This window comes from Leptosomus discolor, chromosome 5, assembly GCF_034619465.1.
Source record: "Leptosomus discolor isolate bLepDis1 chromosome 5, bLepDis1.hap2, whole genome shotgun sequence".
Classification (NCBI taxonomy): Eukaryota; Metazoa; Chordata; class Aves; order Leptosomiformes; family Leptosomidae; genus Leptosomus; species Leptosomus discolor.
In genome coordinates this window covers 11,290,407-11,309,516 of record NC_141395.1, presented here as the reverse complement: position 1 = coordinate 11,309,516, position 19,110 = coordinate 11,290,407, and the positions used below count along the sequence as shown (strand labels likewise).

The 19,110-nt window shown below is 45.7% G+C and overlaps 1 protein-coding gene across 2 annotated transcripts in view; it reads right to left on the bottom strand.

The window, feature by feature from the left end:
• Positions 1-3,088: 3,088 nt before the first annotated feature.
• Positions 3,089-19,110, bottom strand: part of SLC12A8 (solute carrier family 12 member 8) — a 49,813-nt gene continuing 33,791 nt past the window's right edge. Inside the window, exons 7-13 of one of the 2 annotated variants that reach the window (XM_009946964.2) lie at positions 18,628-18,715; positions 15,322-15,468; positions 11,698-12,370; positions 10,755-10,852; positions 8,352-8,469; positions 5,910-5,970; positions 3,089-3,254 (exon numbers count right to left, since the gene is read on the bottom strand). In XM_009946964.2, coding sequence (XP_009945266.2) covers positions 3,089-3,254; positions 5,910-5,970; positions 8,352-8,469; positions 10,755-10,852; positions 11,698-12,370; positions 15,322-15,468; positions 18,628-18,715 — 1,351 coding nt within the window. The remainder of the gene's footprint in view (positions 3,255-5,909; positions 5,971-8,351; positions 8,470-10,754; positions 10,853-11,697; positions 12,371-15,321; positions 15,469-18,627; positions 18,716-19,110) is intronic. The other variant, XM_086465723.1, reaches the window with a different exon arrangement.

Below are 19,110 nucleotides of genomic sequence, written 5' to 3'. Positions count from 1 at the left end.
ACAAGCTTCCTGATGTGCAAAGCCCCGCATACCCACGTGGCCTGAACTTATTGAGTCGCCCGTGCTACTGATTCTGCGGGGTTATCAGTGTTAAAAACAAGGCTGCCCTCCACTCTTACCATTAACTACACCAACGCTAACACTCTGGGAAAGATCAGCACGTTCCTTTTCAAGCATTAAACAGGAAAGTTGCTCTACTCATAATGGGTAACAGCAGCAAGGAAACCAGCCCTACGCAATGCATTCCTCCCTTGCAGATACGAGGGGAAGGAAGGACCATGTTCCCATACTTACTTGCTGGTGGAGGGACCTGGTTCCTGCTGTGCTGATGGTGCCAGTGGAGAAGGTGGCAGAGTTTCTCCAGCAACGGAATGTGGAGCCCAAAGACCAGAATCCCCCAGCACAACATGCTCTGCAGAGCATCTCCTCCACTGCCAGGTCTCGGTAGCAGCCATCATGATCCGGTGCTCATGCCAGCCCTGCCCCTGCCTTTTCCAAAAAAACCTGAGGCACAACCCATCCCTGCACCCCAGAGCCTCTCGCCGAGCCCTTGCACAGCACGGTGCCTTCCTCCGGCAGCCAGCAGAGGCTTCACCAGCAGGCAAACGGCCGAAATTGTTCCAGAGGACATTTGGATGCAAAGGGCTGCTGGAGCTTAAGGGGCAGGACCAGTGGTGGCAGGGAAAGGGGACAGCTGCTGCAGACTTAGCTGAAAGCAAAGCTATCTAGTTGTGAATATATTTCATAATCTTCTTGCACTTGCCACTGATTCTGGCCTATTGTCTATTGCCTTAAAGTACTTTCTAAGACCTTGGTAATTGAAATACTGAGGTAGAAAATTACTGTATTACAAGCAGACAAATTCATGCCGAGAGGAGAAGCTGCTGGCCCACCACATCCTAGTTTTGGGGATGAGCAAACGCTGCCCACCACCAAGTCACCTGGCTTCAACCAGTGCAGCTCCTCGGTGAGGTACACAGCCAAGGGACCTTCCCTATCCTCCCTCTCTGGATCTCCTGATTGCTGCCTTATTTTAAGAAGGGAACTGAATTGTTTAGGAGCTAACAATGAAGTTAACCCAGGAATTTCTGCCCGTTAATCACTTCATGCTGTGCTCTGGGGTTTTCTTTTGTTCAAGCTACAGAGAAACACGGGGCTGAGCAATCCCCATCTTGGGAGGGAAGGCACCCCACAACATTTTGATGCGACAGGACTTTATAAAATACAAGATTTTCCAGTAATGGCATTATGGTTGTCTGTCAAACTGTAGCAGGGGATAACACACCACCATGGGACTTGCCAGTGGCAGATCAGCACCAAGGAGTGTTTGAAGTTTGCACAACAGCAGTAGCTGCCAAGGTCAAGGGTGCTACAAGCACAGGGAAGGCTTTCTGGAGCCACTTGTCCCAGGGAACACAGAGGAAGCTTCAGATCCCCACAACAGACCCAGATTATTTGGAAACCAAAGGCAAAAGGCAATGGAAGGAAGGAACTCTGGAAGGCACATTTCCAACACAGAACGACTGACCTGAGGTGGCTCAGAGCTGGCCACACAAGCATAACTTCCCTCTTGCCTCTATGGAGATAATAATTAAGGTTAAAAACACTTAGTAAAAGACCTTGCAAAATAAATACGCCTTCTGCAGTGCGCCAAGATGGCTCTCTTCTTCATCTCAGTAGAAAGCCTCCTTTGCTTCCCTCTGTAAGAAAACTGGAAGAGCCAAAGCTGCAGCCAGTCACATCATGAGATGGGACAGGGGTCCCCCATGGCTGGTAACACTGGGGTGCCAGCAAGCAGAACGATGCTCAAAGGCATTGAGTGCGCCCACAACAAGCACAGAGAAGAGTTCCTGGTATCTCAAGCTTTTATTGCACAGAAGGAGAAATAAATAATCTACTGGCTGAAATGATCAGAGACAAAAGGAAATGAAAGACAGTGATTTCCCCCTCCTTTTAGCATCAGAACCGATTTGTGCTGCTGGGGCTTGCCTCAATGCAGAGCCCTCCCTCGCACCTCCCTGGGTCCCTGCCAGGACCGCTGCCTGCAGGCAGGACAGCTCAGCAGAGGGGTTTTTCCCTGGGGAGCCAAAGTGATGGTGACAGGGACGTCCCCACAAGACCTCACCCCACCCCACAGCCACTGCCCATTAACCCTAAGGTCTGTGCAGGAAATCCTGCAGCATCCCCAGCTGAACCTCCCACATCCCAAATCATGGCAGCAGGAGAAACAGCTCCTTGTGGGAGCTCACTGTGGGATGGGCCTTAAGCAAAATTAGCAAAGATGAGGCTAAACGTATTTTGTTAAGGCAATTCCGAACCATCTGTCCCTCTATTTGGACCCAGCTATGTTGTCAGGTCCCAGGTGTGACATCAGAAAGGCTGTGGGAAATCACCATGAACAGCTTCTAAGACATCATTTCACAGTTTCACAGTAGAGGTCATTATTCTGCATTACTGCATTTAAATGTGCGGGTTTGATTCTAGTTGTGAATATATTTCATAATCTTCTTGCACTTGCCACTGATTCTGGCCTATTGTCTATTGCCTTAAAGTACTTTCTAAGACCTTGGTAATTGAAATACTGAGGTAGAAAATTACTGTATTACAAGCAGACAAATTCATGCCGAGAGGAGAAGTGAATTGACCTGGAAGGTCACATCCATCCGTGGCACAGCTGGGTGCAGGGTGCTGGCTCTTGCTGCCAGGGTCATCGCTCCCAGGCACAAAGTGTCCCTAGTCACCCAGAGGGCATTTGAAATAGGGTGTTTGTGGTAAGCTTTTATAGCAGTGACAGTCTTTAGAGTTCAATAGCACTTATAATTGAATTCTTTAAAAGGATTATCTTGTCCTCAGTAACTCACCACTTCCCTGGACTGGCCCTTTCATTTGCATTTTTTCTCTCATTTTGGATAAGATTTGAAACCCAACGATGTTGTAGTTTGCATAAACAAACAAGCCTCGAATATATAAATAACTATTCACATCCTTTTTGTATACATTCAAGTATTTCACAAAGCACTGGGGCAGCCATTAGCATTTCTAAATGCTTTTTGAGGTGATGGCTTGATTATTTTTTTTTTTTTATCCTTTACTGGAATTGATTCCCGAACTCCTCTCTGCTGATAAGTGAGGACTGGTGATAGCGGTCCCGTGAGGCAAAGTCTGCATTCTCCTCGGTGAGCTGCGTGGTCTCCATGCCAACTGTTGCAAAGGACGGTGTCACCACGATCTGCTCTTTGGGAGGTGGCCTTCTCCTGCAAACAGAGAAACAGAGGCACCTGCATCACCCCTTGTTTGCCATCCATTAGCAGCCATGCTCTTGGCTGTGCTAACAAGGCAGGGCGCTTTGAGAAGAGACTAAATCCTTCTCAGCACCCTTGGGAGGCATTAGAGCTAATCTGAAAACATTTTTCTTAGAAGGTGCACAAAAAATACACTCCCTTCTGCCAGCAAACACTGGAAAATATACGTTTTCTTAACCAATAAGTTTCCCCTTTGGATGTTGGCTATGCCAAACACTTTCCACACTGTGCAGTAGAAGAAGTAGCGTGAACCATTTCTAATGAAAAACTTTCTTACAGTTTCCTAAGCTTTAGTGTACAATTATTTTTGTAACTCTTTTAAATGAAAGAGGAGATTTTTCTTTATCGCAAAGGCTGATTTTAAGAAAACCTTACTGCACATCTGCAAATCAAAAGTGTAACAGCTTATAGCACCAACCCAGGCCTCATTGAGCACCTAAGAGCCTTAGAGGTGTCAAGAATTCTCGGTTGCCTCCAACTCTCTTGCAGTCTAATGGGTTTTCTTCTTTACCTCCAATTCATTAAAATATCTTGCCTGGATTTCAAGAAAACAGAGCTTACAAAAAACCTGCACATTACTTCAGTGCAACTTCTTGCAGTGTAGCAAAGGTGAGCTTCAAAATAACCCACCTGACCCCCAAGCAGTGCCAAAATTGTCTTTGTGCCAGCCTGAGCAGGAGCCTTGGCATTAGGATAAGGTGACCAAGCTGTCTGGCTGACCCAGAGATTCTCTCTTTGAGGAGAGAGAAATAGGATCAGTTTGCGCCTTGGGCACTTGCCAGCTCCCCACTCAGCCCTCCTCAGCAGAGTCCTTGCTCATCGATTGCACTGATCGAAACACTAAGGACTGTGCTGGTCTGGTAACCTGCTGGATAAAATGCCACTGCAACAACAGCACCTCTACCCATGAGAAGCAGGGCTGCCTCTCCGGGAGGGACAGTTTCTCCTTTCCACACATGGTAACTTTCCATGAAGCCTTGCACCTCAACCAGCCTCCCGTGGGGAACCTCTGACAATGGGCAGGAGACAGGGCTGAGACACACCGAGGGACAACTGGGAGAAAAATCCTGCTCTATCATCATAGCTGCACTGAGCTAAAGTGACCTGCCACAAATCCACCCGGACGCTGAGGTGGGACTGGGACAGATAAGTGTCCAGGATATGAAGCAGTGGGGTCTGACTCACTGTGCTATGAGTAATTCTGGCAGCACTTCAGCACAGCCCCACACGCCGTGTTCCCATCCTCACCTCCTCACCCGTGGCTTGGGCTCATGTCACCAGTCCAGCAGACTTTGTGGAAAGGGGCGGGGAACTACCCCTTACTCCACATGAGATACGCAGAAAACATGCTGCACACCCTCTGCATCCCCTCACTCCTCCTCTTCTGGGTAGCCTGTCTAACCCAGGCTCTCATCCCCTAACGCTGAGGCAAGCGTGCAGCTTTGCACAACTGCCGTGAGAGGCAGCTGTAGCTGCGTGAACAAAGCTATTCATGGCAAGAGGTGTGCAGGACAGGTGGGTCTTCAGGGATCTAGTCCCATACTCGGAGAGATCCACTGGTCTGGTAGGGAGAGGGATGGATGTGACGTGGGAGAACCTCCTTGTCTGTTCTTGGCCATGCCACAGACCTGCCATGGGGACCTAAGAGAGGTCCTGCCACCCCCAGCTTCTCTGCCAAGCCACCTTTGCTACCAAAGGCATGTGGCCATGTTATAGGGACCATGGGCAGAGGCAGGAGCTGGCAAGACAGGCATGGGCACGTGCCAATGTGCTTAAATGCCAGGACTTTCATTTATTTTAAAGGAGTCGCCAATTTTGCACATATAATGCATGGCAGATCGTGTTGTGCAGTCCTTTCTACAGTGTTTACCCACCGCAACAAAAATGCAACCCAACAGATTGAGACCCTCAAAACCCCACAGTGGCAGAGATGGTCACTACCCTCTGTGGGAAACCCAGATGTGATGGAATAATTAATAGGATCAAAATAGATTAACAAAAGCTGTTAATTACAAACCAAACAAAACCCTTAAGGTCTTCTGGGAAGGAAAACCCCGAGACACACTACTGCAGTCCCAAGCAAACTCAATACTGAATGGTTCCTTCACTGAAGAACTTGTTTATTGTATATGCCCTGTAGCTACTGTGGCTTCCCCCCAAATTTCCTCCCTGAAATTCGAGCACAGCTGCCACATGTCCCTGACCCACCACTACCACAGTAACTCACTTTCAATGGATGTTGGGTGGAAGAGATGGAGTCTCCCATTTCTCACTTCCAACCAGATTTTCCAGTTCAACCTGAGCCATAAAGGTTGAGCACAGACCTTTAAGCTAAGATACAGCTTCTGGCACCAATATATGGTTATCAGCTGATGTGTCCACGCACAAGGCAGAGGAGACTCCAGCTCTCCCATTTACATGGTCAGCCATACACCAGGCTAACTGGAGCAAACAGTTATTTTTACCACTAAGAATAACTTCAAGTATGGAAGAAAGGACCGCTTAAGGTAATAAGCAAGTCAGCTCTGCCACCCCTCTCTGTGCACGTTAGTGGGTCATGGGAGCAGCAAGCACTGCCTTGGTCACTGCCAAGTGACCGGTACCAACCTGCACGAGGTGATCAAGACCGACTTAATCCAGCTGAAGAAACTGAAATTCGCTGCTGCTCCTACAGAGAAAAGGCACAAGAAGTCAGTGTGCTGCTAATTCTCTCATAATAGCATTATGCCATTGAATTTTTGCATAAATCTCAAACCAACATGCTTGTTATTGACCTTCAGTACACAAAGATTTTGCAATGGTGAGAACACTCCTGCAGTCTCCCCACACACTGCGGCTTTTAAACGATTGTCAAGAAACTTAACCCAAATTTCCCATGGAGAACAGCTATCCTTTCCCAATCCCAGTAAAGCTGTGAGCAAAGCACAGACACCCGCTGCAGTACCTTCTTCTTGCTGGACTGCAAAGATCATTCCCACCGCAGGGATGGAGAGATGGGAGGAGTAATTCAGCCGACCTCAGCCAGGGTGGCTGTGGTCTCACCATGCATTCCCTCTTGTCTGACCCCATGGAGCTGGTTTAGCTTATTACAGCAATGCTAATTTTTTTCTGATTTCTCTGTACAGTTAGTTTCCTGCACTGGCTGATTGCAGGGAAGTGCTGGAGCCGACAGCAAAGCCAGCAGGAAAAGTTTGTGGTGAGGGACAGGGAGGAGAACAGAGACCTAGCAGCACCTGCTGGATTTGGCTTAGGCTGTTAGGGAGGAAAAGAGAGGAGAAGGAATGTGTTGAAATCCCAGAGCATTTCTGCTCCCGAGGTCTTCATCTAATCCTTTACTCTGAGGGTGGTGAGGCACTGGCACAGGTTGCCCAGAGAAGCTGTGGCTGCCCCCTCCCTGGCAGCGTTCAAGGCCAGGTTGGATGGGGCTTGGAGCAACCTGGTCTGGTGGGAGGTGTCCCTGCCCATGGTGGGGGGTTGGAACTAGATGGTCTTTAAGGTCCCTTCCAACCCAAACCAGCCTATGATTCTTAATCCAGAGCATCTCTCAAGCCAGTGTCTCCCAACCTTTCTAGACATGAGAGTTGTTCAGTCCTTTGAAGAACAAACTCACAGATCACTGGATGCCATGTGACCACAAAGTTCACTAACAGCCAAACAAAAATCAGGCTGAAATTTGAGTGTTTATTTGGAACTTTTTATTTGCCATGCATTGTTTTACTGTATGCATGGGAATGCATGTGCAAAAGAAACCAAGAAAAAAATGTCTAATCATGCCGCTATTTCTCAGATCACCTTCCAAAATCCTCTACACAATGACTAAGAAATCCTTTTTAAAGTCAATTTTGGTAAATATTTCAAAGGCACGTAACAGAGATAAAATATAGTGAATATACAAAGTCAAGAAAACTCCAAAGCCTAAAAACATTATTTGTGTTTTGTTTAATATATGGGGGCAGTAAAAAACTTTGTTAAAACTTAGATCTACTTCCAAAGATACAAATTAGCAAGTACTATCCACAATCTCAGCTCTTTTCTACTATCCCATACAGATATATAGAAAAGAAGTCACTTAAGAGTAGAAAGAGAGCAATTGTTGAGCAATGTTTCAATGGTTACTGAGTGACAACTAATTTTTGGTTTCTGATTGTCTGGGTTTCTGAGATCTAGTACCTACTTACCTAGTGTCTAAAAATCTTTCACCTAAACAAAACCAGGTAGCTATTTCTGCATGGCCCAAGAGACATGTGAACTCGGGCTCTTTTGACTCTTCTCACCTTGGACAAAAAATTGCACATCCACACGTGCAGGTACTTATGCATACATGCACCTACGTATGTATGTGTGCACCTACAGCTATATGGATGCCTAAGTACGTGAGTATGCACACACCGCGTGCATGTCACCCTCTCCCTTCAGAGACACAGACCGATGCAAACCCTTCCTGCGGCCGTGCCAAGGAGCTGCAGGCTCTCATGAGCTGCTTTCTGAATGTTTTAATCCGATCACATGCACAGACCTTTCTAATGCCCTCTACCTAAAAGTATTTTCCCAGATTACGTTCTGAACATATTCAACCCGTTTAGTTCTGGAATCAAAAGGCTCTCTTGTTCCTCAGTTATGAATGCTGAGATTTAATGAGATGCTCATCATAATTCCCGTTTTCATTAAAGTTTTCTCAGGTGGGTTTAGATTGATTAATTAAGTTTATTAAAAACATTTACGGCAGATTTTTCTCATTGCTGTGATACATTTACAATCTGCCATCCCTGTTAAGTCCTAGTATTAGTATCTGGTTTTGCCATTTAAAGTACAATAACACAAAGCAATAAGCACAATGTTCAAACTATCAAACCAATGCTAGTTACAGCTAGACTCCAATATAAAATTAAAGAGTCAGAGAGAAAATGTATTAAAACCAGCAATGAAAAAACCCCTCATCCTTCACTGTCATCTGCATATTGAGCACAACAGTCTCAATTCCTAATTAAGTTAAATTAAATCTTAATGAATTTTTAAGCAGATTTAATAATACAGAAAAAAAATACTCACCGAGGGGGAGTCCTGGGCTCACTTGGCCAATGTAGAAATACAGAATAACCGCTGCACCCAGGCTGACAAGGGTGTAGATCCACTGAATGACAAACATTATGATGAGGGACACGATCGCCTGTTGGAAACACACGGTTTGGGGTTACCCCAGAATCCGTAAGATAATATGATGATGACAACCTGACAGTCCTTTTTCTGCAAAGCCCAGCATTGACCTCCTGCCCTGGCCCTGTGGGAGAGCTGGCAGCGCAGTGCCCGGGGAGGACTGCTCACCTTCAGACACAGCCTGACACCGGGTCAGCAGTTTGCTCCTCAACCTGGCAAGACGAGCACGCATCGCAACTCTAACAGAAACTCTTTAATAACTGAGGCAGTGCTGCGGCTTTCAAATTCTTATGACAGCATCAGTAAATTATCTTTTTTTTTTTTTTTTTATCCCCAGAAATGCTGCATGTTGGTTTTAAATGCATGCAAAACCAGTGCTTTGATGGCATCTCTGCACCTCTGTCTTTCTCAGGGTCTTCTTGGGGGTGTTGTGTAACAGACATGGGCAGTCAGGACCCAGGACGCAGCAACTCAGAATTATCCTGGTGAGTGTTTCCTTTTAGGTGTCTCCCTCCTAGTGACGTCCTGGGATGGGGACACAACAGAGGGTCCCCTTGCAAGTGACCTGCTGCACAGCCCAGGTCCTGCCCGTGGGAGGAATGATGCCAGCTGCAACCATGTGGGTCGACGGATGCTCCTGGGCATTGGTGGCTGAGGACGGTGGTAGAGCAGGACCCCTGGGGAACCACGTCATCTCCTGCCTGCAAAACACTCCACAGTGCATGGCTTTTGGCCCCACATAGAGCATTTCCACCCAGCGTTATCTGAAAAGTCTTGGTGTGCCATGGCTGGAGTTTCTTGGTAATGAGGTTCCCGTATTATAAGGGAGCCGCATTTGGTCTCACTGTTAAGAGGTGGGGCAGCACAGGTTTACAGGATCATCTTCAGCAGCATGGAGGTAGCTTTCAGTGAGCCACTCTGTCCTAGAGGCAGCGTGGACCTCAGGTCTCTGCTTGGGATACTCCAAGAGGAGTATCCAGAGGCTCACCAGCTTCAGGAGGTAGATTTGGCTCAAGGGGCATATGAACAGGGGCAGGGGTAGCATCTTCATGGGTAAGGTTAGGAACAGCAAGGGGCAGCATGCAAAGGAAGAGCTAAACAAGTCCAGACTGACACGATCTGTGAAGCTCAAAGAGGGAGGGCAGAGGGGAAAGGAGCCAGGATGAATAAATGTATCTGATTTTTGCTTCTGTGATTTTATTTTGCATCAGCAATCCCTTCTCCACTCTGCTGCAACCTCCTCCAAAGTCTGATTATTGACAGGAAACCAAATCTGCTTTAATGAACATGTCAGTCATCTCCGTAAGCAAATTCCCCCGCGAAGGCAGAGTGCTGACCGCTCCGCGATGACACACCCTTGGGAGCCACGTTAGTTACCGAGCCCAGAGTCCGCATCAGCACGCAACCTGCTAAAGACGCCATCGCTAGAGAGGAGCCTCCCCATCTATCCCAGCCCGGGCGCTGAGGTCCGGTGGGACCCCTCGCCAGGAGCCAGCTGCTGGCAGCAGCAGCAGTGAATTTGAAAAGTAGGTGTCAAACTCCACCTGAGGCTTAAACTGAAAGGGTTCGGTGTGTTGTTCGAGTGGGTTTGCAACATTTGACGCACAGCTATGAAATCCCCATCCATGCAGCAAAGCCAGATGGGTCATTCATTATGCATATCTGACCCTTTCCCTGTCATCTGCCCAATAATCCATCTTCCCAAGATGAATTTAAATGTCGTAAACTTCTCAGCAGCTTGAGACAGAAGCTATTTAAACATTATTTATTCTTTAAGGTAACGTGCTGGAAGAATGATCTACTTTCCTCCCTCAAAAGACGGAATTTCACAGACGGGCTGTTGGTATCAGGAGGTCAGCACTAACGAAACCCCACCCCGAGCCTGCAGAAATTGCCTCATAAATAAAAGCAACACAGCTTTGAAGCTCATGTCTCACTCCATCCCAAGGCCAGAAAAAGCAGGCTGGCACATAGTGAAAAGAGGGACACTGATTTTTTTCCCAGCCAACCATGCATCTCTAAAGTCCTAAGATGCCAGACTGATTTTGTATCTTTTTGGTTTGGGTTGGGGTTTGGGTTTTTTGTTGTTGTTTTAATTAATATGTCATCTGGCTTTCTCTGAATTTGAATGGCTGGATGCACAGTACCCCGAGTACTTCATTCAAGTGGCCTGGAATACTAGAAACAAAAGCAATTTTAAAGTACTGAGTGCATTTGCACTGCAGTAAGTAAGTGAGGAATTTCCTTTGGATTTCTACAATCACAAACCAGTGCTTAATATAAAAGATAATTACTTACACCAGCAAAGGAAACCCAGTGGTTGCAGAATTTGGAGTAGAAGGATTCTGGTATTTGCTGAATTCCCAGCTCTGGATTTTGTTGCTTTATAGATGATTCTACAGAAAAGAAAAGAAAAGGAAGAAAAAAAAAGAAGAAAAGGAGCTAAAGTGGTATTTTTTTGTCCTACTTCACGTTACCAGATCCCAGAAAACCAAAGCAGAAATTCTATCTGACAGCAGGGTATGGGAGAGTTAAACCAAAACCTCTACAGTGAAAACAAAAAAGAAGTGCAATTAAAAATACGAGTTGCCAACTCTGGTGTGCTGAGTCCATTTGAAGACCACATCTGTTGATCTCTGCCTCAGTTTACCTATTTGCAGAAGAAGAGAAAGAAAGCTTTTCTCCACTGGAAGGGTTTATGAAACTTAATTGACTAGCCCTGACAAAACACTACAGCACTGAGATGACAAACTCTAAGCAAGCACACGGTATCAAACACCCGTATCGCCAACAAAACAAGTTCAGGCTCTTAGCTGTGGATGTTCAATTACAGACTCCACCTGAGGCACCAAGACCACTGCATTTTGACAGCCTGAGCTTTAGACTCACACAGCTCCATCCCTCCTACCCTGCACCAGGATGACGTAAACACCAAGATACACTCAAAATTTTTTAATATGCAGTGTATGTGTAGAATAATGAGCACACCGTAAGCAACCCTACATTAAATATAGTCCTGCCTGTTTTCCTGTGATTAATCTTCCACAGCATATTGCACTGGAACTTCTCCTGTGATGCACTGTGATGAACTCTACCCTCACCTGGAATAAAGGATATTATTGCTATGGATCACTTGAACGACAGCCCTGTATAAAACTAGTTTCACGCCTGCCTTCAGGAAAGCACCAGGAGGACCGGCTTCCCCGTGAGCACAGAGATGTCCATCTCCTCCAGCTCTTACCTTCTCCCCTCTGGCTGGGGAGCGCCGGCACCTCACTGCAGAGCTGCTCCCCCCGCTCCAGCAGCCCAGGTGTCCACTGGGCATCCGCGGCGGGTGATGAGCATGGACCCACATCATACCGACAGCCCTGCTCAGCCAGGTCCTCCTGGTTCTCATTGTGGGGCTCCGCGGTCTCATCCCAGCCATACTGAGCTGAGGGAGCATCATGTTGGAGATCCAGGAGAAAGCTGTCTTGTAACGTCCGCTTGGCTGGCTTCTTTGCCTTTTGTTTGACGTTTTGGGTTAAATTCTCTGCTCCTCCTTTTTTGTAAGTACCTGGCTCGCTACGAAATGGTTTAAAAAGCTGGTCCATGTCTTTTGTGAATTCCAGCAAGGTGCCGTTTGATCTGCTTTGAATTACTCCATCTGCTGCACGGCTGGAAGGCTTGTTGAAAATTAGAGGCTGGGAAGAGTGAGCAGGTCTAGTGTTTTCCATCTGGGTCTTGTCAGGTTTCTGCTGAACGTTGTAGCTCAAGGACACTGAGAAATAGGAATAGTCTACAGCAATATACGTCAACATGAAGTTGATGGTGACTATGGGAGCAAGAACATTCACTTGCCCAATGAAGACGAAAGCCATGGTGATGAGACTTGTCAGGCAAATTGCAGCCACTGGAGTCTTGTTGGGTCCTTTCTAATACATAAATAAAACAAACCTACATTTAAATTAATAACCATGAGCCTCACCGTAAGGATTCCCCACTTGCTCAGCTACCATGGGTGGTTACCTGGGTGGTCTGCAGTACTCCCTTCATCATGAAATACATGCATGCATGTGCAATCAGAGGCTCACCAGCTTAATAAACTAAAGGACAGGCTGGAAGCTGAAAGCTGCTGAGCTCCCATCTCACCTCTGAGCCTTACTCAAGCTTTGTCTTTGGAAAATTCGTCCACTCTCACTCCATACCTCTGCGGTACAACAAAGTCATTAAAGCAGCAATAAACCTTCAGAGAGATTTGTGGGGCTTATGGGAAGTCTGGCAATAAAACAAGTTAATTAGAGTTAACTGTTTGTCTCTACTTTCTCTACAGGACTGCGCATCGCTGCCTACCCAAAAGGCTCCCACACACTGCCATTGGAAAGGCTTCAACTGCCAGACACAGCCAAGGAAACTCTGCCTGCATGAAGCAGTGCCACCTTCACATCAGCAGCTTCTGGCCCTGCCCTAACACGAGGCTGAGCTAAATCCATGGCTTGCTGAGCCTCTGCACTTGGCGTTTCCCTCCTCTCACCCACCCAAGCCGCATCTGCCCAGCAGCAGGAGGACAGCAGCAGAGAGGTTAGGCAGCCGAGGATGCCAGAGGGCGGGAGTCAGCCCCCAGGGATGCCGAGTGTGCATCAGGCAGGCAGGCAGCCAGGAGAAACACTGCTTGCTCTTCTCCTTTGGGGTGGGGTGAAGGCAGAAAGAAGAGAAGAAAAGGAGAGACAAAGCAAAGGGCATCGGGAGTGGAAAGACTGGAGTACATGAACTTTAATCCCAGGTCTGACATGCCCTTCCCTGGACCAGGCACTGCCTTGCCATTTCAGTACCCAAGAAGCCTGTGCAGGCTGTGTAAAGAGCTCGCTGGAAAATATCTCACAGGATATCATACAAAATATCTTAAGTTTTCACTTACTGCATGTGCTGCTTTAATGAACACACAGCTGAAATGGAAACTATTTCTATTTCCTCCATGTAGAAGAGAGGATCAGTCCTGGACCTTATGCCTTTTCACAATGAAACAGAAATACATCTCGGGGTCAAAGGAAACCAGTTCTCAGAAAGCATCTTTGGTAGCAGAAAGACATACTGAGATGGGGAACAGATGTAATCATCTCAGGATGCCTCTGGCTTGAGTTTAACTCTACAGGAAATACTTGTGTCCTTCCCATCAGCTGGGGTTATGGTGACACTAACACTTTCTTCAACCACAGGAAAGAACTGATGTGGAACAGATTGGTGAGGGCAAACTAAATTTATTAACTCTCCATAAACCAAATCTAGACAATTTTCAAGGCGGCAGAGAGAAGGAAGGGGGGGAAGTGATCTGCCTTTGATTTCTCACCTCTTTTTGAGCCCTTTCCGTCACAGCACTCTGGTTGGACAGAGTTCAGAGCAGAAAACTTGACAGAAAGACAGAAACCTATCAGAGAGATGGAATCAACTTTGCAGTCAATTTTGCTAAATCACAGAGAATTTCACAAGGGTTTCCAAGTGGAGAAGAGCCTGTTCTGGGATCACCTGACAACTGCTTTCAGGAGCTGGAAGTTTTTGCTGTCTTTATTGTTCCTGCTTTCCCTATAATTATTACTATTTATTATTATTGCTATTATTATGACTTTAATTTTAGAAAATTACTTTGAGAAACATAAAAACGATAGAAAATTTTTATACTTACAAAACATTTAAATATTTTAAAACATTCATAAATACCAATATTGTAAAATATTTTTCTGTATTTACAAGCTGCTCTGGAGGAGCGAAACATCGTAAGGTTTTTCCAGCCACTCGGTACAGACAGTTAGGTACCGGAGGTTATAGAGAGTGACAGAATTATTTTCTCCCTGTTTAGAAGAAGGGAAAACCATAAAATACAGTTTGCTCTGAATGTATAGCCCACGACTACAGAGTCCTTAGTGACTGTGCTTTGACTGATCTCAGCAGAACAACTCACATGAATAAGGATTATTTGTGAGGACAAGGAAAAAGCCTCTTGTCACATTCAAAGCAAGGCTTTGTTTCAAATCATATTTAAAGCTTAGCAGCCCCCTAACTTCATCTTTCAAATCTATTCTTTGTTTTTATTTTGTAGTATCCAAAAGGCTTCTTATCTTACAAAGAAATGTCCTCTTCTCCAGTGCACACAGACTGAATCCACAGCACCACGACTAGTCACCTACTCAGCTATGAGGTTACCAAAGAGGACAGGAATAGCTCAAAGAAAACGTGCAGGAAAGAAGAAGGAACAAAGAAAGAAAAAAAAAAAGATAAAGAGGCAGTTACCATCCTTTTCAACAAGTGCTTGGACAAAAGCTTCAGGCCTCTGCCCTGGACAGGAGGGCAGAGAAGAGCTAGGTACCTCCCTTGGTCACAGTTAGGATCAGTACCAGTGTAGATAAGGCATTTACCCACAGGCAAAGTTACATCACAAGCAGCTGTTTTACTGGGGACATCTGGAAGAAGCAGGTCTGAGGGAGGGAGAGGACTGAGAGCAGCCCAGCAAGGGCTGGCTGTGCGCGGGGGCAGGACAGACAGCCCCGGGGCCAGGGCGCAGAGGTGGGTGAGTGAGATCCTGGGGTGAAGCAGGGCTGCTCCTGCACGGGGCTGAGCCCGGCGGGAGGGCTCAGGGCAGCGGCAGTGCAGCGCAGGGGACAGGCAGGGAAAGGACTGCAGGCAGCTGGGCTCCTGGTTTTTTTAATGAAACCACCCATTTCCTGGCTTTTCTGCCTATGCACAGGGTACCAGGTCCCAAGCCTTCCCCTCTGCTTCGGTTTCATACATCCCCCATCTCACCCTACAGACACTCAGAAATCCTGGCTTCTTAAATCACCCTTTTTTCTTCAGGTGAAGGTTTGACAGCAATCTCAGAGAAAGGATGACTAACCCCACGTCCAAGGAAGGCGAGCATGGGGATCACGTTCTCCTGGGCGATGCACTGCAGGATCCTGGGTGCTCCGTACAGCCCTCCCATGCAGGAGGCCAGGGACGAGATGTACAGCCCTAGCAAAAACAAGAAACCAACCAAGGATACCTGGAGGAAGTGGAGAGAATGCAAAATTGATTACATTGTTCTTTAAAGACCACCGAGAAGCCTTAAATATATGTATTTTAAAAGAACACATATATTTTGTAACACTGCTAAATGAGCAGAGCGAGCCATGAGAAAGCAGCAGTTTAAGTGGTCTGTGGTATAAAGTACAAGCAATTAATACAGGAAAATTATCCCATAAAAGTAATTTAATACTGAACATCCTGTACCGACAGAGCCATTTGACAAGCTCATATCCAAGAAATTCTTTGTCACTTGGAGCAATTGCAGCAAAGGAGCAGCTATTAGATTCCCCTTAAGTAACTGGAAGTGAGTTTATTTCAGGAGAGATCGCTTATATACAGAGCACATCATACAGGAAAAGCTGCCCAGGCTTCCAACCATCCAAAACAGGAAGACAAACCCCTGTGTCTCAGAGGGGAAAACCAATCCTGAAAGAAAATCCAGAGTAAAACCAAATCAAAATTGCCACTTAAACAAATGGCATCTCAAAAAATACACTCCAAAGGATATAATACAATGACCTTATTTTCCTGTCTTCAATGAGAAAAGAATTTCCTTTGGCCAACATGAAACTTAAAAAAAAGTCTTTAAAGCCACAGTGCTAACAAGGCTGGGTTTATTACCGGTTCCTAATGAGCACCCTTTGAAACAGGGAGTATCTCCTGCAGGCATGGAGGGAAAGGAGGGCAGCTCATGGTCCAGCACACAGAAGCGAGGACTGGGGTCCCCCTGCACAGGTTGCCACTGCACAGGCAGCATATCTTAAAAACCCCCACCCAAATACACAAAACCCCACCATATGAACACTGTGCAAGAAGGCTTTGAAATGGGAGTGCTCCTCATACCATGGTGTAAGGACGTGGGCTGATACAGCCAAGGAAACTATGCTCTAGGGTCACCTGAGCCATCCCCAAGTCTTGCAAGACCACACAAGTCTGACAGCCAGCAGCCAGCCCCAGAGAAAGGCAAGGCATGGGAGATAACACCAGCACAAAGGGCAGGCAGGGAGAAAACCCCCAAATTTTGGTCCAGATCCATCTTGCCCATACTCCACTGAAGCAACGTGCTAGAGGTGCAGAGAGACATCCATGGCAGAGGATGTCACTGGATGCAGGTCCCCTGTATCCCACATGTCCTTTGCTCCCACCCCTCCTCCTGTGGAAAATAAGGTCCAAATGAACACAGGTCCCCCCAGCTTCTGCCACTGTTGAAGTCAGGTGGCACAAACTCTATTAGAAGGAATTACAAAAATTTACATGGCTAAAGATGATTCAAGCTCCATCTGCCTTTTCCTCATCTATGAAATCTGCACGCCGCAAAAAGGAGATTGGGTAAAAAGCCATAAAATGCTTGATGTTTGGAGAAGGCATGTAAAATTAATGTCATGGTCCAGCACTGTACAAAATTCCTACCACAACATTTCTTTTCCCCATGTAAATGCACTTGGCATTGCGAATTTTATCTTGTGGGACAGAAGAAACTGGAGGCAAAGATGAGCAGATACCAGTTTCCATTAGACCAACAGACAGACACTTGATGGGGAATCTTCCCTTCCCTCTCCTCTAATCCTGCCCTGCTCTGAGAAATACTTGGAAGAAACAATCAGTTGTGCCAGATATCATATATTATTTTAGCTGCCAAAAATGCCTGCATTTAAATGTACTACTTGACATTCAAATCAGCGTTAGAGGGGAAGAGTCCTTTTCACTGAGGCTGATGAAAGGGTTTGCTGGGGGTTTTGAGCACAGAGAGTGTGAATACTTTGTAAGAAATTGGCACTTCGAGCTCATTAGAAGTGAAATTACTGAATCTCATTTTTATATTTAAAAAGCCAAACAAGTACTGTAAGGGAGAAAAGCAGCCAAGCACTCACTCACCTGTGAATGACAGAAAGGGAGAGTTTGGTTCTGTAATTATCTCTCTCCCCTCTGTCTCTCCAAACAGTCATTAAAATCTACAGCAGCTTGTAATAACTCAAAGAAGCAACATAAATATTGGGATTGCACCATTGTTTTGTTCCATACTAGGGAAAAGAAACCTGAATTTGCTTTTTTGGAGTTTTGCTTGTTTGGTTTTTTTTATATTTAGCATCATTAAATATCTTCACATTCTTCACTGGGAGATTTTTCAGTTCCCCCCCACCCGAGGGTTTTGAAGTTAAAACACAGCTTTAATGATCTCTTTCCCTTCAGCTGATTAATTTAAAGCTGATTCTTTTAGTTACTGTATATTTCGCCCACTAAGTCACTGACATAAAAGACGCTGCCCTAAAGAAGGTAGGCTTATTCTTTTTTACCCTGAAACAGAGATGATTTTTTTTTACCTTAGCAAGAAGTGGCAGGAGCCCCACCAATAATTTGGAGTTTATTTTGGGGGCTGGAGAAAGTCTAGAGCTATGATTACTTAGGAAGAAAACAAAGCCAGAGTTTCAAATCGATATTTTAGATTAAAACCATGTTACAAATCAAATAAATGGCAAAGATCTAAATTTTAAATTAATAACAAGAAAAAAGTGTAAAATATGGTGAACCCATGATTTTGGATAATGCTGAAAACCGGAAAATTACCCCTTCCATATCCCATTTAAAGTAAGACAATGGCACACACCAAAATCTCTTTTTTTAAAGGCCTGCAATGTTAAGGTTCATTGCCTGTAACACTACAAACCTCCCTCATGGATATACACCCATCTGGAATGTCTCGAGTTTAATAATCCTATTGCTCGCCCTGCAATTACAGCCCGCTAGATATGGAAATGTAAGCTTTGCTTGACTTAGTAAAGATAAGCAGTGGGGTTCTTTAGAGATTTCAATTTGGTCTAAGCTTTCACCAATGAGAAAGGATACATTGAATAAAAGACAGCATTTATCATTAGACCACATTAGCATATTTTAGCTCTTAAAGCTATTGCCGGGTGATTATGCCAAGATTCAGCATTACTGGATGTGCTGGTGAATGCAAAGCTATTCAAATGAATTATGCCCTGGGATTTGCAATGGGGAAATCCCCCTGAATTTCAATGAGGGATGGGTACCCAAATTCCTTAGCCTTTTGGAAAAGTTCAAGCACTCAGTATGGCAGATGGCAACGCAAAAGAACTATTATATAAAACCACACCGAAATATTCATACAAGTTACCTTCTCTGCTATCATGAAGTCATAGCGGAGTGACTGACGGGTACATATGGCTCCCAGCAAAAAAACAAAGACCATGTACAGAAACCATCTGCAAACAATAAAAATAAACTTATTTTTTCCAGCAAGAGAAGACCATTGAGAATTCTGCCCATTAGCAGAGCCAGGAGAAGGTCAAGTACGCCCAAGGTGGGTCTTCAATCACTCTGCACGGGCTGTATTCCTGCACGACTTAGCCTCAAGGCTAAATTTAGCACTGGGCCACATTACTTACCCACTACAATGCACCAGGGACAGCTGCAGCATGACCGTACCTTGGTACCTCTGAGGGGAATCTACCTGTACTCTTGATGTGTGCAAGGGAGGAATAACCCATTCCTGGGAACAGGCTTTTTAATACAGCCTGTAGCCACAGGACAAGGGGTAATGGTTTTAAACCAAAGGAGAGTAGATTCAGACTAGATATAGGGAAGAGATTTTTTACAA